The sequence below is a fragment of the Cynocephalus volans genome, chromosome 2 (genome assembly GCF_027409185.1).
Source record: "Cynocephalus volans isolate mCynVol1 chromosome 2, mCynVol1.pri, whole genome shotgun sequence".
Taxonomy (NCBI): Eukaryota; Metazoa; Chordata; class Mammalia; order Dermoptera; family Cynocephalidae; genus Cynocephalus; species Cynocephalus volans.
The window spans coordinates 186,995,420-187,021,962 of record NC_084461.1 but is presented as its reverse complement, the minus strand read 5'-3'; the positions used below and the strand labels follow the sequence as shown (position 1 = coordinate 187,021,962).

The 26,543-nt window shown below is 44.8% G+C and overlaps 1 protein-coding gene across 1 annotated transcript in view; it reads left to right on the top strand.

Annotated features, from left to right (window-relative positions):
- LRRC43 (leucine rich repeat containing 43) overlaps positions 1-26,034 on the top strand; it is a 36,444-nt gene extending 10,410 nt beyond the window's left edge. The window contains exons 5-13 of the mRNA XM_063087728.1: positions 642-781; positions 2,395-2,633; positions 5,642-5,850; positions 6,373-6,602; positions 18,751-18,892; positions 19,103-19,282; positions 19,369-19,557; positions 19,892-19,928; positions 25,907-26,034. Coding sequence (XP_062943798.1) covers positions 642-781; positions 2,395-2,633; positions 5,642-5,850; positions 6,373-6,602; positions 18,751-18,892; positions 19,103-19,282; positions 19,369-19,557; positions 19,892-19,928; positions 25,907-26,034 — 1,494 coding nt within the window. The remainder of the gene's footprint in view (positions 1-641; positions 782-2,394; positions 2,634-5,641; positions 5,851-6,372; positions 6,603-18,750; positions 18,893-19,102; positions 19,283-19,368; positions 19,558-19,891; positions 19,929-25,906) is intronic.
- The last annotated feature ends 509 nt before the right edge of the window (positions 26,035-26,543 follow it).

Genomic DNA, 26,543 nt, shown 5'->3' with positions numbered 1-26,543 from the left:
TTAGAGCATGGTGCTGATAACAACAAGGTCCAGGGTTCAATCCCTGCACCGATCAGCCACCCAAAAATTTTTTAAAAAATAATAAATAATAGTTTTAAAAAAGGTAGGCCAGGCTTTATTATGAGTCTTCAGCTGAGCATGTCAAAATGGTTTCAATTTTAAGTTAAATGCTGAGAATAGTGGACTGAGTGGCAGAAAGTACTCATTAGTAAGGCTCTGTGCCACGCTTAGGAAAAACCAGGTGAGGCCTTGGATGAGAAATATGAGCAAGGAACAGAATTCTCTGTTATCTTTGGGGGTACTACTTATTCCTTCCAGGGTCCCTTTTGGCTTTGCCAGAGACATATTCCCATGGGTACCGAAGGTAGCAAAATGTTACACATCTCCCCTCCCACCCATTCCACCCCCACCCCTCATTCCAAATTCTGAAGTTTCCTTCACAAAAGGAAAAGAAACTCTCCAACACCTGCTGTGGGAATATTGTCCTCCTGGATTTTCAAAAGGGAATCCAGCTGGACCCAGGGAGGCAGGGCACGAAGAATTCATAATTCCTCTTGTAAGTGTCCAGGGCAGAGGAAGGAATTGAATTTTCCTTGCTGGCTTAGCCGTCAAGATCATGGGCCTTCTCTGTTGCCTCTCAGGTGTTGGAGCTCTACGGCAACCAGATCGCCAGCATGGAGTGCCTGTGCGCCCACCCGCCCCCTGGCCTGCAGCACTTGGGGTTAGGCCACAACAAACTTCTGGGCCCCTTGGAAAGTCTGTACATCACCACCCATCACTGGTAACTTGGGAGCCCAAATGGAAAAAGGGGAAGGGAGGGATTAAGTATTAAGTCTGGGCAATTCTACCCTGGAGGCTTGAAGACCTCAGCTTTGCTCTTTTCTGTACCTGCCAGTTGACTGCTAACGCCAGACCTAGAATTGATTTCTCTGACCCATTTTGAAAATTCCCACTGAAGCCCAAGGAAGGACACCAAGAGGTAGCAGGAGTGAGTCAGAGCCTTTGGTTTGATGCCATCTCTGTTGACATTTGGGCCGATCATTCTCTGCTGTGGAGACTGTCCTGTGCATTGTAGGATGTTTAGCAGCATCCATGGCTTCCAGCCACTAGATGCCAGAAGCAGCTCCCCCTCCACTGTGACGGTCAAAAATGTCTCCAGACAATACGTAATGTACCCTGAGGGACAAAATTGTCCCAAGTTGAGAACCACTGCCCTAGAGACAACTCTAGGTTTCATCGGAACGCTCCATGGTTATTGAAAAGTCATATCCATTAGAAGTCATGCAGAATAGTCGCCCCCAGTTATTGATGTTTGACTTTGACTCCTTGGTGGGTGAGCAGTGGGAAACTTGAAATCCTGGGGCTGAGTAGTATGAGGGGATCAGAGAGCACCCCTAAAAGGCCATCAAAGGGAGCTTGTCCAGGGAGGCTCCGCAGAGCGTCCTGTGGAAGGTCTCAGAGTCTCAGCACCTCCCTGGGTGCAGCTCACTCTTGTTTCCTGCTCCACCGCCTGAGGAAGGGCAGAAGGTGTACAGCCGCGTCACCCGCTCCTGCTCCCGGATGACCTGGAGGATTCTCCCTTGGCTGGTTCAATCGGACACGTGCTCTTGGAGGGGTGGGTCTTAGCAGGCAAGGGAATCCCCCTTGTGACCATAACTTCCTCCTTCTTCCCTGCTCGTCTACTCAGGAGGAAAGACAGGCGAAGTGCCAAGTCCAGTGTGTGGAGACTGGGCAGGCCTGGTTGCCAAAGACTGTGCTGATGAGGTGGCCCTTGGGTCATTCTTACCTCTGTCGTCAGGGCTGAAATCAGTGTGCTTTCTAGTTTGTGGCAGCGGGAAACCTACCGCCCCCTTCTGTGCTCCTCCTTGGCTCTCGCCAGCATGTTCTTCCTCACTCATGTCCCCCTGAAATGGACCGAATGGCTTCCCATGGTCATGTGCCACCTCCAGCTTCTAGAGCATCAGCCCCACAGCCCCAGAGGGCCCCATACCGACCCCACTCCTACCCCACCCAACACTCTCCCCCACAGTGGCTTCCCTCTGCCTTGCTTTCCAGTCTGTCAGTATTTGTGGAGAACTTTCTAGATGTACAACACTGTATCAGGTTCAATGGGAGCTGCCAAGATGTTTGACCAAGAAGAGATCTGTGTCAATGAAAGTCAGACAGAGGCAGGGTGCAACAGGCCATCTCTGTGCCACATGCTGCGAGGGTGCCACAAACCCAGAGTGTGGACAGGGGGATTAACTGAGGTTAAGGGCAGAACAAGGGGTATGGGCTGAGCATGGGCAGAGACTCCCATGCCTTGTCCTCAGCCTCAGGCCTTCGGTCTGTCCTGGACATAGAGGTGCCAGTCCCTTGCTCACCTAACTCCTTAATTCCTTGCTTACCCTCCAGGCCCAACCTCATCTCTCTGGACCTGGGCTTCAACAACCTGACCAACCTGCAGAGCATGATCGCCAGCCTGAGGACGCTGAGGCACCTGAGGCTGCTGGTGCTGCAGGGGAACCCACTGGCGCTGGTGCCCTACTACCGTGGCTTCACCATCGACAGCCTGGCCTGGCTCTGCGTGCTGGATGACATCACTGTGTCACCTAATGAGAAGTATCAGTTCCAGGGGCTCAGCCCCCATGGCGGTGAGGGGGTTGACATGGGGGTGGGGGATGGCAGCCAACACCCTGAGCTTCTGCATTGCCCATCCCCACCCTGCTTGGGACATGTGTACGTCTGTCCCCACAACTCCCCATTTGACCCAGACCCCAGTCAGGTATAACATTTCTTCTGGGTCAGTTTTCTCCCAGAATTTGATGGCTGTGGTTGGGATTTGGGGACGGAAGTGGTAGGGAGGCCCAGACAGTTCTTTCAATCTTTCACTTCTGTGGTGGCTTGAGATCACCCCCTGGTGGCCCAGTCTACAAGGTTCATCGGAGCCTTCTCAAGGTCACAATGGTAAAATATTGATGGTAGTAGCAGGTGCAAAGGTAACATATTCCTGACCTCTAACCCTCTCTGTGACCATCTCTGCAAGCAGTTATTGTCATTCCGACTATACAGATCAGGAAAACAAGGCTTAAGTGGTATAAGAGTGAGAAAAAACACATGGAAGTGACTTTCCTATACTCTTACTCAGCAACAGTCAACACAGCCTTTGATAGTGTTGTATTAAAACTTTTGTTTTAATCCCATCAATTTCCATTTATTCATCCTGTTTCTTAATAACCATCTAAAGATTTCCATCCTGCTGGGACGAGTCCCATGAACTTTCCCTTTCTTTTCTCTCATAGTTTCACCCCATCAATATTTTCTTTCTTTACCTTATTTCGTACTAATCCTTTAAACATTTCCACCTTCCTGGGATGCATCCTTTGACTCTCCCCTCCATTCTCTTGTTAATTACCCTCATGTTTTTATTAGTATCTGTAAGACCAGGAGAGGTAGGTGAGACACTAAACTTGATAGTGCTTCCTCAATTGTAGCTCTGTTTTGCAGCCATAAGGTTGCATGGGGTGCCCATGCTAAAGGGGCTCCCTTAACCACAGCATTTACCATGACCTGGATAACATGACTGGGTTGTCATAAAGCCAGTCCACACAGCTTGCATATGAAGTATATCAGCTGCTTCATATGGGGAGCAACACTTCACATTTACAGCAGGAGTTGGGCAGTCCCCCATCTCATGTAGACAGACCTGACAATGGCTTTTATCCAGTCCATCAGGCTGGCTGTTTCCTCAGGAATAACCTCTCTTGTGTCTATATCATATTCAGCCATCTGTGATGGTTCTATTGTCAGCTGACGGTCTTTCATCAAGGCAAACATAATTCTCCACTCTGCAGCATTTCAAAGCAAAGATACTGCTCCTAAATTAGTTACTCTCAGAATCCATTTTGGTAAAGGTTCCCCAAGAAGCTGTTGATGCCGATCTACAAAATGAAGCAATTCCTTCACACTGTACCCTCTGGTTTCAGTAGTTACTTGGTTTTGCCCTTCCCCCACATTGACTACCTTCTTGGTAACTATGGGTCTTAGAGATACTTTCTGTTGTCTCTACATAATTTTTCCCTTGAGGGGAGGCTTTGAAGCTAGTGGCCTAAGTTCAGACTCACTGAAATCTGAGTTTGGTCTAGCATCAAGTTCTGATACAGCTTGCTCTTTTCCTTTCATTTTAGCTATTGCAGATAATGATAACCAAAGGATTGGATATTTTGCTTTTTTCTGATTAGTTTCCATTTCCTTATGCATCCAGTGAACCAACTCCCTGGGATTTAGGGGTCCATCTCTAAATTCCACTGCTAATTTTTACCTTTAGTAATGATGGCAGCAGAGCTGTGGCTCCATACCACAGTGACCACATGGCCAAACAGGAATCAAAGGTTCCTCATCCTCCACTCTTTTATTCTTTCTCTTCTCAAACCACGTTTCCATGAGCCAGGGCTGGTCTAGCAAATCCCACTTCTGACACCAATTGTAAGAGTGGGAAAAACACATGGAAGTGTCATTCCTATATTCTTACTCAGTAACAATCAACACAAAAGACTGACTTCTGTGACCAAATGTGTGGTGATTTCTCCCCACTAGCAAGCAAGCCAGCAACTCTTCAGTGGATACTAGCTGTGTGTCTGTCGATTTGGTTCTGACACTATCTACCTGGAGATAGTGTCTGATCCCATCAGTTGAGGGCTCAGTCTCCAAGACTGCCCCCACTTCAGGTGCCAGTCACAAACCCAGATCTATGGAACTTATGACAAAGCAGTTATAAATTGGGGTTCCCACAACCTCCTCCTTGGGTTCAATTAGTTTGCTCAAGCAGCTCACAGATATCAGGGAAACACTTACTTACTTTTACTGGTTTATTACAAAGGACACAAAGAAAAAGCCTGATGAATAGGTACATAGGGTGAGGTCTGGAAGGGTACAGAGCGCAGTAGCTTCCATTCTGGTGGAGTTGGGATGCACCACCCTCCCAACATGTGGATGAGTTCTGCTGTCCAGAAGCTCCCTGAACCCTGTGCTCTTGGGTCTTTGATGGAGACTTCATTGGAGAGGCATGACTGAAGCACCGATAACTTGTACAAATGTGATTGGACAAAAAGAGTCTGATCTAATACTAACAGCCTGGGTGGGGAAACCCAGCAAGGCCTGTTTGTCCAGGTTCTTCTTGGCCTCTCTGTGCAGCATTCCTTCCTCCTGGGCATGGGGCAGGATCCATTCTGGAATAGGGGTCCCATGACCTACAATCAGATTAGGTGGATCAGAATTTCTTTTTGGCCAGCTCCAAGGCAGAAAGACTAGGGCTTGATGGCTGGCTTCAGGGCTGGTTTCTATGACCTGCCTTGGAGAAGGGGGAATTCTAGTTTCTGTGGCTTGCCTCAGGGAGACAATGAAGCAGGCGAGAGGAGGGCAGGAGAAGGTCAGAGAGTAGCATAAGCTAGAAACCGTGGATGAAAACCAATATATAACTATAATGTCACAAGTGGGAAATGACTTTCCCCAAATCACTCCCATTGAACTTGGCAAGGCTGGGATTTGAACCGCAGCCTGCCAAGCTCTAAGGCTCAGCCCCGCGTGGAGAAGGGGCTCCGGGGAGTCTGTCTGCTGACTTCCGTCCCCGCAGCTCGCTCAGTCTGCACGTTCCTCCTTGCAGATCTCTTGGCACGCGAGGCGCAGTTTGTGGTGACTATTGGGAATGTCAGAGGAGTTCTGGACACCTCTGTCTTGGATCCGGAACCAGGGCCTGAAGGCCCTTTTGTCACCTACAGCTATTACGTGACCTACGACTTTGTGGAGGACGAGGAAGGCGAGGGGGACAAGGAGCAAGGCGAGGGGGCCGAGTACACGGGCGTGCTGGCCGAGGTGCGCCCTCCACCGGCCCGGGAAACGGGGGGCGGGGGTGGCCCCGCACCGGGGCTACGGGGTCCCTCTTGCAGGCAGAGCCCAGGAAAACCCTTAACATGGAGCTTTCTGATTCATGTCTCTGTTCCGAGCAGAGGCCTGGCTTCAGCTCAGCCCCTCTTGCAGCTAGAGCTGAGCACAGTCCTCTTGTCCCTTTGAAATCTGAGCCGAACAAGGCTACAACCCAGAATTTCATGACGAGGCCCATTGCTCCCAGCCGGGTTCTGCAGTTTCTACAACCTCTCCCATCTCCCTCCGCATCAGAAGAAAACCAGAGGTCACCATAGGGCTAAGAGAAATGGGAGCAATGCCGCGCACAAGGAGCTATTGCTCTTTTCACGCTTAGCACTGAACTTTCCGAAGAAGCAAGCCTTGCTGCCTCCGCCGCTGGCGTGCTCGCTCGCGCTTTAAACCCCTGCAGACACAGAGGTCTGCGAGCCCGTGAGACGGCAGCCTCGGTTGTGTTTCTGCCTTCCCCGGCAGATCGTGAAGCCCTCTCCTAGCACAGAAGTCCCAGGCGAGGAATTACCTGACGAGGTCACCGAAGAAGAGGCCGAAGAGTCTCTAGAGTCCGAGGCAATGGTGTCTAGAGAGTCGGAGTCGTCGGTGGTCTCGGCCCGCTCAGCCGTCTTGCCGCCGAGGTCCACAGACTCTGCAGAAGAGTTGGCAAAGTTGCGGCCACGGATAGATCCTCGGCTCTGTCCGTCCCCAGGGTAAGGACGAAAACCTGGCCAGGAGCAAGTGGTCGGGTCCCCAGGATCGCAGCAAGCCTGGGCTGCAGCCGCCCATCACCCCCCTGTCCTGCCATGACCTGGTGGCTGAGCTGCTCCCCAGTGTGCCCGGCTGGCCCCAGGCTGTTAGCTATGCAGGGTGGGCTTGGGGTTAGTGGTGCTGGAGTCCTTACCTTGCACTCATAGTGCGGTGAAATCCCAGTCCCTGAAAGGCCCAGGTTCTCTGAATGATTGAACTTCTTGAGTCAGCTGCGAGATGGTAAATGGACGTTCCATTTCTTCTTTTCAATCCCTTTGGGGTTGAAAAACTTTTAAAACGGTTCAACTTTTTAATCCATCTAGAATGTATTCTGGTATATAAAGTACAGTAAGTTTCTTCCAACCTGTGCACCACGATCTTTCTTGCCTTAATATATCCAATCTAGTTCATTCCATGGGCTTCGTAGGCATCACAAATTTTGTCTTATTTCATAAAAAAAATCTTTTTGGACGATGGAGAATTTCACAAGAACTTAGAGTTTTCATACAGGATTGAAGCTCTGTTAACTGATTTTGCACTGCTCTCAAAACATGGAGGTTTGTTTTTTGTTTTATTTCATTTTTTTTTTTTTTTTTACAAAATTTCCACTGTCAGCTTTCTAGGTTATTTGATTCTTCTCATTACCAGAGGAGAGAAAACGCAACTTGGATATTTAACGATTCTAACATGACTGGATTTTCTAGTTCATTGAACTTTAAGCTCACACAGGTTTTGCCCCGAATGCTCTCAAGGAGCTAGGGAAGCTGTCTTCTATTAAAATGGGCTAAAAGAATTATTTTAAAGCCTCAATTGAAAGTAAATTATACTTGTTGAGAATCTGGGGGAGCTGATGTCACCCATATCCCAGTACTGATGTTCTCTGGTAACAAATGCAACATGGGAAGCAGCTGTCCTGGCTGCTGGAGAGAAGACAGGAACCAGCCCATCATGTGTAAGGGTTTCAGGTGAACCATAGCTGAGGAAGTTTTTTGTTGTTGCCATTTTTTTAATTTTTGGAAAGATTAACAAAAAAAAGTAAGAGCCACAAATAATTCTACTACTTTAAAAATTAGGTAAATTAGAAACATGAAAGTTTCCTTCCCTCCCTCCAACTCATCTCATAGAATTAATTACTCTTTGTGCATGTAATTCCCTAGTTCTTCTATACAGGCATATATATATGTATACTCATATAATTTATTTTTTACATAAAAATGGACTCATTCTATGTGTTGATTTGAAATCTGCTGATTCTGCATGTGGCTATGGACATATAGGCCTATTCTCTTATTTTTTTAAACTAACAAAGTGTAACATACATGTAGAGAAGTATATATCTTACAGCTCAGTGGTGAGGACGCTTATGTAACCACCACTCCGACCAGAAGTAGACCATCAGCAGCCCCTCCTCAGCCTTCTTTATGCTGCATCCCAATCCCAGCCTCCCTCCACCTCCGAAGATCACAATCATTCCAACTTCTAACATCATTAACTAGTTTGGCTGTTTTAGAACTTTATATAAATGAAACCATACAGTATTCTTTTGTGTTTGACTTCTTTTGCTCAAAATTTTGTTTGTAAGATTTATCCGTGTTCTACGCCAAGACTCCAAGTTTGGGGGTTCGATTCCTGTACCAGCCAGCAAAAAAAAAAAAAAAGAGAAAGATTCATCCATGTTCTTGTGTGTACCAATAGTTCATTCCATTTCATTTCTGTATAGTATTCCACTGTGCGAATATACCACAATTTATCTACCCATTCTGTTGCTGTTGGACTTTGGGGTGGTTTCCAGGTTTGGCTGTAATGAATAAGGCTGCTATTTGTAGAAACATTCTTTTTTTTTTTACAAGTTAATTGTGGTAAATATTTATAACAATATTCTTGTATATGTCTGTTTTGTTATAAGTCTATACAGTTCTGTTGAATATATACTCAGGAGTAGAATAAGCCATAGGTTCTTTGAGTGTTTAGCTTTAGGAAATATTGCCAAACTTTTTTCCGATGTGGTTGTACCAATTTACTCTCTAACAATCTATGAGAATTCCATTTACGTTACATTTTTGCTAACCCTTGTCTTTTTAGTTTTCACTATTCTGTTGAATGTTGGTTGTGTTGGGGTCTCCGAGACTACCCCCAGGTTCGGTAATTTACCAGGAGGACTTTCAAGACTTACCCTCATGGCTGTGATTTATTACCTCAAAAGCAGACAAAGCAAAATTAGCCAAGGGAAAATGTGCTTGGGGCAAAGTCCAGAGGAGACCAGGCACAACCTTCCAAGAGTCTCTCTCTGTGTGGAGTCACATAGCATATTCCTCCAGCAACAAGTCGTGACAACACTTGTACAAGTGGTTGCCCGAACCTAGAAGTCCAAAGTTTGTATTGGGGACTGGTTATATAGGCACCTACCAAAATTCCAGACTCCCAGAAGGAAAACAGGTTTGGCATAAACCACATGGTTTGTACAAACAGTCCAGGCACAGTGAGCCCTTCTATCTGTTAGGAAATGATGGGAGCCTTCCTGAAACCCAAGTTCCCAAATGCCGGCCAAGGACGAGCCTCGTGAACAGCCTTTTTTTTTTTTTTTTTTTTTTTTTTTTTTTGTCTTTTTCGTGACCGGCACTCAGCCAGTGAGTGCCCTGGTCATTCCTATATAGGATCCGAACCCGCCAGTGAGTGCCCTGGTCATTCCTATATAGGATCCGAACCCGCGGCGGGAGCGTCGCAGCGCTCCCAGCACCGCACTCTCCCGAGTGCGCCACGGGCTGGGCCCGTGAACAGCCTTCTTAAGGAGGGCAGTCCCAGACCTGCTGTGTGAACTCTTTTCTGCACAGATGCATATTAATATCTCAGTGTGGTTTTAATTTGCATTTCCCTGATTATTAATGCCATTGAACACCTTTTATGCTTATTGGCTATTTGGATTTCATCTTTTGTGGAGTTCCTCTCTGATTTTCTTACTCTTTTTGTTAATTGGATTGTTTGTCTTTTTCTTATTGATTTGTAGGATTTTCTTATATAGTCTGGATATAAGCTTTTCTCAGTGACATGCATGGCAAGTATGTCTTTTGAACAACAGAAGTTTTCAATATTAATGTTCCCATTTAAGAAATCTTTCCTTTGTTTTGGTGGCTGGCTGGTCTGGGAATCTGAACCCCTAACCTTGGTATAAACAACACTGTTTTCCAACTGAGTAACTGGCCAGCCCAAGAAATCTTTCTTTACCCAAGGACAGGAAGATACTTTCCTGTTTTACTGTGGTTACTTTATTGTTTTACCTTCTACACTTAGACCTACAACCCACCCTGAATTAATTTCTGTGTACATTGTAAGTTTCATTTTTCCCATATGGATGTCCAATTGATCTAACAGCATTTACTGAAAAGTTTGCCCTTTCTCCAGTGCTCTTCAGAGCCACTTTGTATGAATTAAGTGTTCGTTTTCGAGGGGTCTGTGTCTGCACCAGTCCTGTCCTTGCACTGATCCATGTGCCAGTACCTCACTGTCCTAACAATAAGCTTTACAATAAGGTTTTATATAAAATAGAGTAATTCTTCCCACATTTTAAAAAACTTTTTACTCTGAAATAATTTTAGATTTACAGAAGAATTGCAAAGATAGTACAGAGAGTTCTAGAAAATCTTTCACCTAATTACCTCTAATGTTAACATCTTACATAACTGTGGTTATGTAAGAATTAGCATTTGTACGATACAGTTAGCTAAACCACAGCCTTTATTCAGATTTCTTGTTTTTCCTTTTTTCTTTTTTTTTTTAAAGATGACCAGTAATGGGATCGTAACCCTTGACCTGGTGTTGTCAGCACCACGCTCTCCCAAGTGAGCTAACCGGCCATCCCTATATGGGATACGAACCCGTGGCCTTGGTGTTATCAGCACTGCACTCTCCCGAGTGAGCCACGGGATGGCCCACCTCAGTTTTTCTGCTAATGTCCTTTTTCTGTTCCAGGGTCCAATCTAGGATACCAAGTTGCATGTAGTCTCCTTGGTCTCTGACAATCTGGGACAATTTCTTGGCCTTTCTTTGTCTTCATGACCTTGACACTTTTGAAAAGTAATGCCAGGTACTTTGTAGAATGCCCGTCAATTTGTCACATAAATTTTAGAATGACTTAATTTCTAAAATATCCTGCTTGAATTTTGATTGATTGCATTCAATCTTTAGATCAAATTAAGGGGAATTGACATCTTTGTAGTATTGAGTCTTCCAATTAATTTCTTCTTTGACCCATTAGTTATTTAGAAGTGTGTTATTTAATTTCTACATATTTTTGAGTTAACCAAATTTATTTCTGTTGTTGAATTTAATACCCTTGTGGTTAGAGAACATACTTTGTATGATTTCAGTCCTTTTAACTCTATTAAGGTTTGTCTTATGCCCTGGCAGGTGGTCTGTACTGAAGAATGTTTCATGATGTGGAGCAACTGGAACACTTGCACTGTGTTGGTACAGCCACTGTGGAAAACAGTATGGCAGTTCTGCAAAAACTTAAAAGTGGAATTACCATATGATCCAGCAATTCCACATCTGGGTATACACCCAAGAGAATTGAAAGCGGGATTTCAAACAGATATTTGTGCACCCATGTGCATAGCAGGATTATTCACAGTAGCTAAAATGTGGAAGCAACCCAAGTGTCCACTGACAGATGAATGAATAAGCAAAATGTGGTCTATCCATACAATGGAATATTATTCAGCCTTAAAAAGAATGGAAATTCTGACACAGGCTACAACATGGATGAACCTTGAGAACATTATACTAAATGAAATAAACCAATCACAAAAAGACAAATACTGCATAATTCCACTTACATAAGGTACTTAGAGTAATCAACATCATAGAGACGGACAGTAGAATGGTGGTTGCCAGGGGCTTGGAGGAGGGGGAATGGGCAATTTTTGTTTAATGGGTATAAAGTTTCAGTTGTATTTATTTATTTATTTATTTACATTCTAAGATGTTGCAGAGCGGTGGGGGGGAGAGGGAGTGGGGAAGGGAGCAGGGAAATGGAGGTGGAGGGGGCAGGGCTGGCCCATGGCCGGCTCCTTTGCTGGCCTGGTGTGGACATTGGGGGGGGGCATGGCTGAGGCCCTCAGACCCTCCATCCCCGCTCTGGAGCCTGGGGGGGGGGTTCTGGGTCTTCTAGGTTTTATAGGTGTTCTTTGGTGGTGTTAGGCCTTTATTGGTTAATATCAGAACTTTGGCTCTGATCTGTGGGGTTTTTGTGTCTTCTTTCAGTTCTGTGTGGGTTATTAGCTACCCCTAGAACTTAAACTCTGCACTGGAACTAATTTGTTATCCTTTGCTTACTTCTAAAATGGGGGATCTTCCTGTGAGGACCAGCACTTGAACCCTGTGGTTGAGCTAAATTGCTGCTTTGCTGCTGATTCCCTGGGGAAGGCTTTTTTTGCAACTCACGTTTAATTGTTGACATTTTAAGCACTTCTAGATTTTGTGGGGTCTGAAACACATGGGTTGTGTGGAAAGCCAGGTCTGAGCCTGAGTCTTTTCAGCAAACTGTACCCCCTACGGTTCTGTACTCCTGACCAGTCTCCACTGAGTGGGCCTGTGCTGATTGGAGGGCAGATCTGCTGTCCATGCTGTGCCCCAGTGTTCCCCTGGTGGGCTAATCTCCCCCACCCCCCACACTCCAAACACTTCCCACGAGATAGGCCATGCGCTGGTCCCTTGTGATGACTCACCAGCCTTTGAGTGGCTCCCTTTTTTCAGTTGTCTGTGGCCCCTTGCTCGTATGTGGATCCATGGGAACCCTGTCAATGGTCTTGCTGGCCTGGGGGCCACCAAGGCCCTCCTCTCCCCTGCAGTCTCCAAGCAATTTCACACAAAGGGCACAGCTGCAGTTTTTGCCAGGTCTTGCTCCAAGTCCTCACGAGGGCCATCCTTGAAATGGCCAGGGCTCAAAACAGTCAGAGTGGTCCCTTCTTTCTCTCACTGCAGCTTCTCCCAACTTCATGAACTCCGGTCTCTCTTCTTCTTTCCCTGAGCTCTAGTGGCCCCAGCTTGGCAGTCTTTACTTTTTAATAGTTGTAAATTGGCTGATTTGTGGGAGAGAGTGACGCTGGGGACTGTCTATTTTGCCATCTTGATTCTCCACCCGAGTTTCAGTTTTACAAGATGAAAAGAATTATGGAGATGGTGGTGGTGATGGTTGCAGAACATTAAGAATATTTAAAACCACTGAACTGTACACTTGAAAATAGTGAAGAGAGTGAATTGTATGTTATATGTATTTTGCCACAATTTTTAAAAATTGGGAAAAAAAAGAATGTTCCATGTGCACTTGAGAAGAATATGTATTCTGCTATTGCTGGGTAGAGTGTTCTATAGATATGTTATGTCTAGTTGGTTTATAGTGTTGTTCAAGTTTCTATTTCTTGTTGATCTTCTGTCTAGTTTTTCTATTATTGAAGTGGGATTTTGAAGCCTCCAACTATCCTTGTTGAACTGTCTATTTCTCCCTTCAGTTCATTCAGTTTTTGTTTCATGTATTTTGGGTCTTTGTAGTAATTGCTGTGTCTTTTTGATGGGTTGACCCTTTCGTGTTCCTCTAGTAACCTTTACCTCTAGTAACCCTTACCTCTAGTAACCCTTTTTATTGGCTTTGTTTTAGTCTTTTTTGTCTCCTGTTGGTGTAGTCACATGTGCAGAAAGAGTTAACATGGCAGGTCTGAGAGTATTATTCTTAGAAAAGTCTGCTTGCGAGGTTGACTGATGTCTGGGAACTTGGATTTCATGAGGGTTCCCACCACTCCCTAACTGAAAAGAGGGGCTTACTGTGCCTAGACTGTATAAAACCTGTGGTTTATGCAGAGCACCTGCTTTCTCTGGGAGTCTGCAATCTTTTGTGTGCTAGGCAGAGCATTTCCATATGACTGACATCCAATAAAAACCTGGGACACTCAGGCTCAGGCAAGCTCAACTGGTAGACAGTATTTCACATGCGTTGTCACATATCATTGCTAGAGAAATTAGGTGTGTCCTGTGTGACTCCACTGGGAGAGAATTCTGGAAGCTTGTGCCTGGTTTCCCCAGGATTGCCCCATATGCCTTTTCCCTTTGCTGATTCTGCAGTGTCTCCTTTTAGTATAATAAACCATGGCCATGACTACAATCATATGCTGAGTCCTGTGAAGCCTCCTAGAGAATCTTTGAACCTGGGTTTGGTCCCAGTACACTACCCCAGCTTTTTTATGGTTGCTGTTTGCATGGTGTATCTTTTTCCATCCTTTCACTTTCAACCTATTTGCATATTTGAATCAAAAGAGTGTTTCTTATAGACGATGTATAATTGGATCTCTTTTAGAAATCCAGTCTGACTCTCTCTACCTTTTGCTTAGATTGTTTAATTCAGTCACATTTAATGTTAGTATTAACATGGTTGGCCATTTTGCTTTTTGTTTTCTCTCTGTCTCATGAGTATTTTCTTCCTTTGTTCCTTTTTTTTACTACCTTCTTTTGTATTTACTGGATTTTTTTAGTGTACTATTTTAACTTGTTTGATGATTTTTTTTTTTTAAAGATGACTGGTGAGGGGATCTTAACCCTTGACTTGGTGTTGTCAGCACCACGCTCACCCATTGAGCTAACCAGCCATCCCTATATAGAGATCCGAACCTGTGGCCTTGGTGCTATCAGCACCACACTCTCCCAAGTGAGACACGGGCCAGCCCTAACTCATTTAAAGATTTAAAAAATATTTTTGAATCATTTCTAGGTGGTTGCTCTACTGTTTGCAATATACACCTTAACTTATCAGAATATACTACAGATTTCTACTAACTTTATTTCTGTAAGATATAGAAACTTTACTCCTGTATACCTCCACTCCTCCTTCTTGTGCTATTTTTGTTATAAATGTTATAATAATTCTGAGGGATATTTAAACATTTATTATTATAAACATGTAAATATGTTACAAATCCAACAATAACTTGTTATAATTATTGCTTTATGTAATCTATATCTTGCAGAGAAGAAAGAAGAGCACAAATATATTTATAAAGTTTTAAAAAACTTGTTAACCTTCTTATTAACCATTTTTGGTTCCTTTCATTTCTTCCTTTAGATTTAAGTTACTATCTGGTGTCACTTTCTTATTCCAATATGCTTCATTGTCAATTCTTTTTGTTGTTGTTGTCCAGAATATTAAATTTCTATATATTATAAGTGCAACAATATAATTTTACATATATTGTCTTATGCTATTGCTTTTTACACCAGTTAGAAAAAAAGGACAAGAAATATATCACTATCCTGTTTTTTATATTTGCTTTATTGGTGCTCTTTGTTTTTTTATATGAATTCAAATAACTGTCTGGGGTCACTTCCTTTTAGCCTGAAGAACTTCCTTTAGTATTTCATATAAGGCAAGTCTACTAGCAAAAGTTCTCTCAGTTTTTTGCTTATCTTGGAAAGTCTTTATTTCTCCTGCAGTTTTGAAAGATAGTTTAGCTGGATATAGAATTTCTGGTTGACAGTTTTGGTGTGTTTCTTTCTCCCCCAAGCTTTGAATATGTTACCTGTCTGCCTTCTGGCCTCCCTAGTTTCTTTTGTTTGTTTGTTTGTTTTTCTGTGGCTGGCCAATACGGGGATCCGAACCCTTAATCTTGGTGTTACAACACTGCTCCCTAACCAACTGAGCTAACCAGCCATCCATGGCCTCCAGAGTTTCTGATAAGAAGTCAGTTGTTAATCTTATCGGGGTTCCATTGTATGTGATGAGTCATTTTTCTCTTGCTGCTTGCAAGATTTTCACTTTATCTTTGTCTTTCAGCATTTTTACTATAGTGTGTCTCTCTTTGCATTTATCCTTCTTGGAGTTTGTCAAGTTTCTTGGACGTGTAAATGAATGTCTTTAATCATATTTGGAAGTTTTCAGCCATTACTCATCAAGTATTTTTTTGCTTGTTTCTCTATCTCTTCTCCTTCTGGCACTGCCATTATGTACTCTTCTAGTAGCTCTTTGGAAAACCCAAAGAGAGACATGGAGTGTTTAGCAGTGACCCTCCTTCTTGGAAGGCCCTGAGCTCGAATTTTTGTCCCTCTTGTCCCACGAGATTACCTAAATTTCTATTCAGCTTCTCAGCCACCACTTTTGGAATTGGCTCTCACCTTGAGTATTAAAGTGGCATTGAATACCAAGCTCATTCTTCTTGGCTGTCCTTCTTTGCCCAGATTTTGGCCTCGAAAATTCTCACTGACTTGGTAGCTCAACAGCTTTTATGGGAGTTCTCAGTAGGAAGGTTTGCCAATATAGTCTAGTCTATCATTTCCTGAAATAGAACTCCTACATTGATTTTCTAAAAGTATTTTTAAATTTTGCAGGCTTATATATTTTCTTTTAAATTATTTTAAGTTACGTTCTTTAGTTTAATTGTGTTTATATTTTCCATGTAATTATTTTACCATCTGTAGTTCCTCATATTCAACAATTAGTAAATATTAATCATCCATGTACCATATCCAGCATGATTCTGAGTTATGTTGGTTACAGACAACAAACAAGATAGAAAATAGTCTTTTTTCTTTCAGGAGGGAAATGAACAAATGGTGATTACAAGGTACTCCATGTCATGGGTGCTACGTCAGGGAAGTACAGGGCAATATCTGAGTCCTTATGATGGGCATGTAGACTTAGGAGGAAGCAGCAGAAGGAAGCTTGAATATAGAACTATGGTGGAGATGATAGTCTGCAAATAGGTTGTATCAACTCCTTCACTCACTTCTGTAGTAGATTTTTGAGTGTTAACCTTTATATATTTCTACGATTTATATATAACATGGTATCACTCATTTCTGGTTTTGTTCTTTTTTTCACATTCTATCTCAGACTCATCCTATCTGTCCATATCACTAATTTTTTAATCAGTTATTATTTTCACATATATTTCCACCATTTTTATGTTTCCCTTTTAACATTTTTTTTTTTAAGATGACCGGTAAGGGGATCTTAACCCTTGACTTGGTATTGTCAGCACCACGGTCTCCCAAGTGAGCGAACCGGCCATCCCTATATAGGGATCCAAACCTGTGGCCTTGTTGTTATCAGCACCACGCTCTCCCAAGTGAGCCACAGGCCGGCCCACTTTTAACATTTGGTTTTGCACAGTTGTTCTGCATGGTTTGCAAACCTGGACTGACACCATTATGTATTTTCTTGGGCTTACCTTCTATTTTAGTTTGATCTACCCACTTTATCTTTTACTGTGCTCTTCTTTTCATTGAAGGAAAAAGTTCTCCCTCTGTGCTTGGATAAATAATTTATTCTATTTTCTTCTGTCTTTTATTAATGTTTAACTCGGATGTACTCTAAATGTGTTATAATATGTTAGTAATTCTCCATGCTGTGATCTGGTTGTTAATATATAAGGGCCGGCCAGTTAGCTCACGGGGTTAGAGCACGGTGCTGATAACCCAGTGTGTGATCTCCACACTGGCCAGTTGCCAAAAAATAAAAAACCCAAGCAAAAAACCAACCAATATATGTTAAATTACTTCCCAACAGGAATGCTGCTTTGGCATTGTCACGTGTTATGTTCTAAGACTAATCTAACTTTGTTTAAAAGTCTCTATTCTAGTCTAGGGGGCCATTGTTCTTGCTTTTGACCCAATTTCTTATTGTTCTGATAATTGTTGCTTTCCAATATGTTTTTAAAATTCAGTGGCATAAATAACTTACTTATTCATTTATTTATTTATTAATCGATCTATTCATTCACAAAATATTTTTGGTGTGCCAGAAACTAGACTAGGTACTAGATATGTAAAACTGAATAATGCTGGGGCCGAGCCCGTGGCGCACTTGGTAGAGTGCTGCGCTGGCAGCGCGGCGACGCTCCTGCCGCGGGTTCGGATCCTATATAGGACTGACCGGTGTGCCGGTCACAAAAAAAACGACAAAAATAAATAAATAAATAAATAAATAAAAAATAAAATAAAACTGAATAATGCTGTACTACATTCATGGGGTTCATTGTCTTCAGCATCATTACCTCTGTGTGTGTGTGTGACAAAATATACGTAACATAAAATTGTAACTTTTTAACCATTTTTAAGTGTACGGTTCCATGATATTAAGCAAATTCACCTTGTTGAGGAACCATCACAACCATCCATCTCTAGAACTTTCTCATCTTCCCAAACTGAAATTCTGACCCCATTAAATAAACACTTGGGCTGGCCAGTTAGCTCAGTTGGTTAGAGCATCGTGTTGTAACACCAAGGTCAAGGGTTCGGATCCGTGTACTGGTCAGCTGCCAAAATCAAGTAAAATTAACACTCATTCTCCATTCCCCTCCCCCAGCCCCTGGCAACCACACTTCTACTTTAGGTCTCTATGAATTTGACTACTCTAGGGACCTCATATAGGTGGAATCATATGATATTGTCCTTTTGTGCCTACCTAATTTCAGTTAGCATTATATTTTTATGGTTCATCCATGTTGTAGCATGTGACAGAATTTTCTTCCTTTTTAAGGCAGAGTAATTTTCCATTGTGTGTATAAACCACATTTCGTTCATCCATTCATCTATTGGTGGGCACTTGGGTTGTTTCTACTTTTGGCTAGTGTGAATAGTGCTGCTGTGAACGTTGGTGTATGAGTATCCGTTCAAGTCCCTGTCATTCTCCTTTAAATATATTCTTTGGAATTCTTGCTTTCTCTTCCAGGTGAATTTCCTCACCTGGATGTCAAGGCTTGTGACACACCCCAGGAGAATTTTGATTGTCATTACAATATTACTTTGTAATACTCAAGGCATTTGTAATGTTTCTACTTTTTTACTACTACATTGCTAGACCCTTTTTAAAAAAACCTTTGACATGTTTGGGGCTGGTTTTCATCAGCTGTGCAGTGCACGGCCCTGCCCTGCAGGAGTCTATGCTGGCATTTAGTTGGCTGCCTCCTCTGTGCCCACTTGCTTCCTGGCCTTCTGGTCCCCTTGCTTGCCTGGCACGTGCATGCATGTCCGGATCCACCCCGATGTCGGAAGTCGCCTGCCAGCCTTGTCCCTGGTTCCCAGCTACAGCCCCTGGGTGGTGAAAGCCATGTCCACATCTCCCCTCCCCAGGACAGTCCTCTTCAGCACGGCCTGCAAGCCCTGGGCTGACGTCATTCCCTGCAGCTACGAGATGCAGCACACGCTTAAGGACCTGGTGCCACTCAAGGCCTTTCTGCTGGCAGGCACCACTGTGACCATCGTGGAGGAAAAGGTGGGCAGGGGAGCCGGGTGGCTACGACCTCCCATGCTGGAATTCTCTGTGGCCAACACAATCCCATCACTTCTTACCCTCTGTTTCGGTTTTCCCATTAGCCTATCACATAGCCCCGTTCCCTTGTCAGACAAGGTCTCAGCACCTTTCCAGAAAGGGTGAGGCAGAGGCACCCCCAGCCAGCCAGCCCACCGCGCCCCTGTCCCCTAGATTCTCTCCTGGCCTGTGGTGCCGCCTCCTGTTGACAGTCCCATGTCTGCCAAGAAAGGAAAGAGGGAGAAAGACAAGAAGGGAAAAGAAGAGAAAGACAAGAAGGGAAAAGAAGAGAAAGACAAGAAGGGAAAAGTTGGGCAAGACAAGAAGGGGAAGGGGGGGAGAGAGCCTGCCAAGGTGAGGCCCGGAGGGACTGCGTGTGGGGACCACCCAGGGGCAGCCCCTTTGCCTTGCCCGGTCCCCCTCCTGGCCTCTCTCCACAGGAACAAAAAGTGCCCAAGAAGAGGAAGGAGCTTCCGAAGGAGCTCCGCCAGGACCCGCCCATCCTGCGGGTGCTGGGCAGTGGCTTGGTGATCCTGGAGCCCCTGCTGGCTGGGGAGTCCCTGGTGTCCACCGTGTGCAACTTTGGGGTGGTCCGCACCTTGGAATCCGACAAGCTGACGTTTGCCAGGGTACCACGGGGTCCCTGCCACATCCCTCCGCCTCTGCCTTCCTTTCCAGCAAGGAAGGGCTGCGGCACCCAGGCCCCGGAGGGAGGGGAGGGCTGAGGGAGGGCCTCTCCCGCCTCCACAGCAAGGCTGCTGGGGTGCCCCTCCTGGGGTCACCACACTTGAGGCAGCCTTGTCCTCAGGTGCAGACCAGGTCAGGCACCCTGCCTTCCTGGACCAGCTAGGGCCCCTGGAAGGGGTAGGAGCCCCCCAGAGACAGCCTTGTGGCCGGCATCCACTCTTTCCCCAGCAGCCTCCCACTCGAGTAAGCATCTTGTTTTGTGGTTCTTTCTTTCAGGATTCGAAGAAGATTAAGAAATCTGCCCAAAGAGGAGGTAAGAGCCATTGGTGGTAACTGAGGCAGGGAGTGTTTACTGAGGACCTGCTGAGGGACCAGCCCTGACTTGGGGCCAAAGGAATGGATGAAGAATCATATCTTCCTGCCAATGGAAAGGCCACATCCTCCTTTAGGACCAAAGCCCGTATCTTCCCTGAAGCCCTTAGACCACAGTGGCCTGCTGTGGGTTATGAACAGGTGGGAAAAGGCATTCTGGGCTTGGAGCCAGGATGAGGTGGGGTAGGGGGGCTCGGAGCTGGGACTGGCCCAGTGTCCTCCAGGTTCAGCAGGTGTCTGGCCCCACCTTCAGGTCATGAGCCCTTATTTGCCACGTAAAGAGGCTGGACTTATTCTGTGGGTAGGGGCAATGACTGAAGTGTCTGAAATGGGTAAGCATTAGATTTGAGTTTTAGAAAGAACTGTCGGGTTTGGAGGGAGAGACAGGAGACAGTGAGACCAGCTGGAAGGCTGTGGCAAAAGTATAAGGCAAGATTATAGCAGAATTGTTCATAAAAGCCAAAAGTGCAAACAACCCAAATGTCCCTCAGCAGAAGAGTGGATAAGCCAACTGTGGTCTGTCCACACAATGGAGGGTCACTCTGCCATAGAAGAGATAAGTGCAGGAACATGTTCAACGTGACGAGCCTCGGCACTGCCCGATGGGGACGGGGTTTCCATTTGGGGTGATGAGAATGTTCTGGAATTAGATGGTGATGGTTCTGCAACACCGCGAATGTACTAAAATCCACTGGATTGTAATTTTTAAATGGTTAAAATGGTGAATTTTATTTCCTTAGAATTTTTTATCTTAATGAAAAAAATTCACCTTAAAAATAAAGTATAAAGCAAGACATGATAAGGGTTGGGACTCAGAAATTGGAGAGAGATGGGCCGCCCCGTGGCGCACTCGGGAGAGTGCAGCGCTTGGGAGCACAGCGGCGCTCCCGCCGTGGGTTCGGATCCTATATAGGGCTGGCCGGTGCGCTCACTGGCTGAGCGCGGTGCGGGCGACACCAAGCCAGTGTTGCGATCCCCTTACTGGTCACAAAAAGACAAAAAAAAAAAAAAAAAGAAAAAGGAAAAGAAAAATTGGAGAGAGAGATGGTGTGGAGGAGATGGATCTGAGGCTTACAAGGGAGGTGGAGGAGGCGGAGCTGCTGGCGAGCAGGATAGGAAAGGTCTCTGCCCCGGGCCTGTGAACCGGGGCACAGGAGGAGCAGCGGCCCTGGCCGGGCAGAGCTCAGCTTTGCAGAAGGGAAGTTATAGCGCATGGGGCGTCCCAGAAGCCTCCTCACTGCCCACGCTGGGTCCACCCTTCTGCTCTCCTTCTCCTTTGCCACCACCCTAGTCAGACCACCCTGTTCTTCACCCAAACAACTGCAGTTGCGTCCTTGCTAGACCTCCCTGCTCCCACGCAGCCACCACGGCCTCTTCCCATCAGTTGCCATTCAGTAGCGAGTCTGGCTGAGACACTGCCCCGCTTAAAATTCTTCTATGGGGCCGGCCTGTGGCTCCCTCAGGAGAGCGTGGTGCTGACATCACCAAGTCGAGGGTTAAGATCCCCTTACTGGTCATCTTTAAAAAAAAAAAAAAAAAAAATTCTTCTATGGCTTCTTGCTGGCTGCTCTACAAAGTCCGAATTTCCATGGCTAGAAGGCCCTGAGAGTCTGCTCAGAACACTCACCTCCCACTTGCCGCCCCTTTCACTCAGCCCCTTCATCTACCTGACCTCAGCCTTGGTGACCCTTCTGCAGGGGTGTCTTCCCTGATTTTCTGGATTAGAGCAGACCTCTTGCATTCTTCACAGCATATTGTGTTTTCCTCTATGGTAATTATCACAGTGGTAACCATATAGATATTAATCTGTATAATTGTTTGTTTAGCTTTTATCTTGTCCACTGCATAAGCTACAGGAAGGCAGGGGTTAGGTCTGTGTTATTTAAAGTCACACAATTCCTAGCACCTGATGTAGACACATAGTGGACCATCAACAAACATTGATTGAATAAATGAATCAGCTTATAGGTGGTGTTTAAAGCCATGAAAATACATGAGCTTATTTTGACAGGGAAGAAAAAAGGGTTGAGCACATATCCTGGGAACACCAAAAATTTTGATAAGGAAGGGAAAGCAAGACCTGGGAAAAATCAAACTTAATTGTATCCTAGAACAAAACCTAAGGATATTTATAGGAATACAAAATAGCCAGCACCTAATGTAAAATTCACAATGTGTACCATCCAGTAAAAAATTACCAGGCATGTAAAAAAGCAAGGAAATGCAATAATAAGGAAAATTTATTAATGAAAATTGACTCAGAAATGACATGTATGATAGAATCAGTAGACAAGGATATTAAAAGTTACTATAATTTGTATTCCCTATATCCAAGAAGCTAGAGGAAAGATTGTACATGTTAAGTAGTGACATGGAAGATAGAAGAAATCAAACTTTTATTATTTTATTATTATTTTATTTTATTTTATTTTATTTTAAAAAATGACCGGTAAGGGGATCTTAACCCTTGACTTGGTGTTGTCAGCACCACGCTCAGCCAGTGAGCTAACCCGCCATCCCTATATGGGATCTGAACCCGGGGCCTTGGTGCTATCAGCACCACACTCTCCCGAGTGAGCCATGGGCCGGCCCAGAAATCAAACTTTTAGAGATGAAAACTACTATGTCACATGAAAATTACATGCACTGGGATTAATAGCAGATTAGACAGTGCAGAAGAAAAGATGAGTCAACTTTAAACAATATAAACTATCCAAAATTAAACGCAGCAAGAAAAATGACTGGAAAAAAATGAACAGAGCATCAGTGAATTTTGGGACTAATTCAGAGGGCCTAATATTCATGTAACTGGAGTCCCAAGGAGAGTGAAAGAAGAAAAAATACCTGAAGAAATAACTGCTGAAACATTTTCAGTTTTTTTCTTTTTGTAGCTGGCTGGTATGAGGATCTAAACCCTTGACCTTGGTGTTACCAGCATCACACTCAAGTGAGCAAATGGCCAGCCATGTAAACATTTCCAAATTTGATGGAAACTGTAAACACACAGATCCAAGAAGTTCATTGAACCCCAAACAAAAGAAACATGTAGACAACTAAACCAAAGTAGATAGTAAATTGTTTAACATCAGTGATAAAAATAAAACGTTAGGGCAGCCAGAGTAAAAAGACACATTATGGGGCTGAGCCCGTGGCGCACTCGGTAGAGTGCTGTGCTAGGAGCGCGGCGACGCTCCCGCCGCGGGTTCGGATCCTATATAGGAATGACTGGTGCACTCACTGGCTGAGTGCCGGTCACGAAAAAAAAAAAAAAAAAAGACACATTATGTACAGAGGAACAAAGATAAGGATGATGGAAAAAAGAAAAAGATGACAGCAGAATTGTCATCAGAAACAACAAAGACAGTGGAAAAACATCTTAAAATACTCAAAAAAACCCAACCAACCAAACAAACAAAAAACCTATCATCTTAAAATTCTTTCCAAACAAAAATATCTTTCAAAAGTAAAGGTGAAGTGAACATTTTTCCAGCCATACAAAGGCTGAAAGACTGTATCACCAGTACTGCCAGAATGTTAAACGAAGGAAAACAATACCAGATGGGTATCTGGATCTGCACAAGATGAGCACTGAAATGGTAGCCAGTGGGTAAACATAAGGACTTTTTTCCTTATTATTTAAATCTCTTTATTTAAAATTTTTTTATCAAATTAAAATTTTTTTTCAGTGAGAATAATGTTTATTGAAAATGGCTCATCACAGACAAAATATCTTTATGTATAAAATCTCTGCAGTGCAAAACATCCCTTTTGTCCCCCTATGGCTAGAGTGAACAAAACCAGCTGTCCTGTGTGGCTGCAGAGGCTGCTCTGGGTGCCAGCATGTGGACAGGCTGGGCAGTTGTGGGTGCCATGTGCTGTGGACATTAGTCCCTGATGTCCAGCTTCTTTAGCCCCATTTTCATGACTAGTGCAAGGATGCAACACACTGTGGCTTGCATCCTGCCTCTGTGACCCCCCAAGGCAGATGGGTCTTGGGGACAGGCAGTTTTCTTGCTAATCTTACAGACAGGTGACCTCTAACTTGTGGCTTGCCCTGAGGAGCCATCCTCTGAGCCTGGGGACTGAGTGTTTCAAAATGTCCTGAATGGACTAAGGTTCTGTGATCACTCTCTATGGAGGCCACTACCCATGACAGCCCCACCAGTGTGTGCACTGTGTCTCATTCATATGCAGCCATCCTGAAAGCCTCACTTCCCCTCATCAATTTCCCTCATACAGTATTGTCACGATCTTACCTGAACCTCTCCTGTGGATGCCCACACCTCACAGATGCCGTGTTTGGCACTCCTGCACTTACAGCCAGAGCTCTGTGGGACCTTGGGCCACCCAGCACTAAGGCAGTGGAGATGAGACCAGTCTGGAGCCAACACTAGTCTCTGAAACCTAGGGTGGCTTCCCAGCTAACTGCATCTCCCTCTCAGCCAAAGGCTGCATCTGGTGTTGAGGAACAATGTGGCTGAGTGGTTTAAATCTCTTTAAATGACAGTTGATTGTTTAATGCAAAAAATAACAGTATATTGTGGTGCTTATAAAATATGTACAAGTAAAATGTATAATAACAGTAGTATAAAGGCAAGAGGTGGAGGATGGGGAAAGAAAGAAGCCTTTCATTGTCTTATTATATATGCAAAGTGGTATAATATCACTTGAAAGTAGACTGATAAGGATATTTACTATAAGTTCTAAATCAGCCACTAAAATGATAACAAAGAGTTATAGCTAATAAGCCAACAAAGGAGGGAAAAGAGAATCATAAAAATATTCAGTTAATGTAAAAGAAGGTGGAAACAAAAAGGAACAAAGTACATGGGATAAATAGAAAACATACAAAATGGTAGATTTAACTCAACCATATTAATAATCACATTAAGTGTAAATGGTCTAAACACCATTATCTCTGCTAAAAAGCAGACATATATCAGGTTGCATTTTTTAAAAAAAGACCCAACTATATTCTGCCTACCAGAAATCCACTTTAAGTATAAACATACAAAAAGTGTTAAAAGGATGGAAAAAGATTTGCATGCTAATGCTAATCAAAAGAAAGCTCTGGGCTGGCTGGTTAACTCAGTAGTTTAGAGTGTGGTGCTGATAACACCAACGTCCAGGGTTTGATCCCTACACTGGCCAGCTACAAAAAAAAAAAACAACTAAAAAAAGAATAAGAAGAAGAAAGCTGGGACAAAATAGGTTTTAGAGCAAAGAATATTATCAGGAATAAAGAAGGGTTATTTTATAATAATAAAGGAGTCAATTCATCAGGAGGATGTAACAGTCCTAAGCTTGTACCTAATACTGAAACAAGGGTAGCCGGTTAGCTCACCTAGTTAGAGCGTGGTGCTGACAGCACCAAGTCAAGGGTTAAGATCTCCTTACCGGTCATCTTTAAAAAAAAAAAATCATATTCTTTAATGTCACCACCCATATATACCATTAGGACATTAGTTTTGGGGTACTGGGAAACTAAGTCCATGGTGGCAAACACAATATTCCAAACTTCTAATTTCTACCTGAAAGCTCAAATGTTATAAACTTATTTATCAAAATGCTTTCAGTGGTTTGCCCTGAAGTACTAGAATTACTTCATTTTTTAGAAAATATCTGCCAAATATCCGAGTCTGAACATCCATAGTTTGTCGGTGTTCTTTGAAGTAACAATGGTATTCCGAGAAAAAAGCAGCTAGTTAGTCGTGTAACTCAAACAGCTGAGATTTATTAAATAATGTAAATAAGATTTAATTTTATTCCTTATGAAGTTTAAGACCCGATGACCGAATCACCGATTGGGGAACCTTGGGACTCAGGACCGGGCTCGCGTTTTGGGATCAACAAGGAGCACGTCCAGGGGGGCCGAGAACTGGGCCGGCCACTCACCTCTCCGTGTGTTTGTTTTCTCAGGAAAGCCCAAATCCGTGCTCCCGATATTCGAAAGCGAGTACAGCCCCGAGCCCCTGACGGTGGAGGTGCAGATCCAGCTGAGCCAGTGCCGCACGGCCGAGGAGGCGCTGCGCTTGTTCGCCGTCTAGGGGCGCGGGGGAGTAAAGGCCGTTCTGAGGACTCCAGCCTCGGTGTCCTTGTGGCTGCTCGTCGAGGAGGGGTGTGGTGCGGGCCGCCCCGTGGGCCTCCCGGGGACGTCCAGGGAAGGAGGAGCGGCCTCCTCCGGGCGGGGCTTGTGCAGAGACCCGGGAATGGGAAGGGTGCAGGTGCTCCCTGGGGGCGCGGAGACTCGGGTGGGAGGAGCCGCACTGGCCCCGGGCCCGCCCCCCGCGAAGCCACGCCCACGAAAGGCCACGCCCCCTGTGGGCCCGGTACTTGGGGCCGCGGCCGGGCCCGGCGCACTGCCCGAGCCCAGCGAGCCCGGAACACGTGGGCGCTCCCGGCCCTGGCTGTGCTGCGCGAGCACCTCGACTGCCCCGGCCCGGCGGCACGCCCAGGTAGGGCCCCTCGGTCCCGCTGCTGTCTCACCTGCGTGGGGAGGGGCTGCGCCGGGCTACCTGCGTCCCGGCGGGCCCCACTCCTCGCCGCGCGCGTCGCC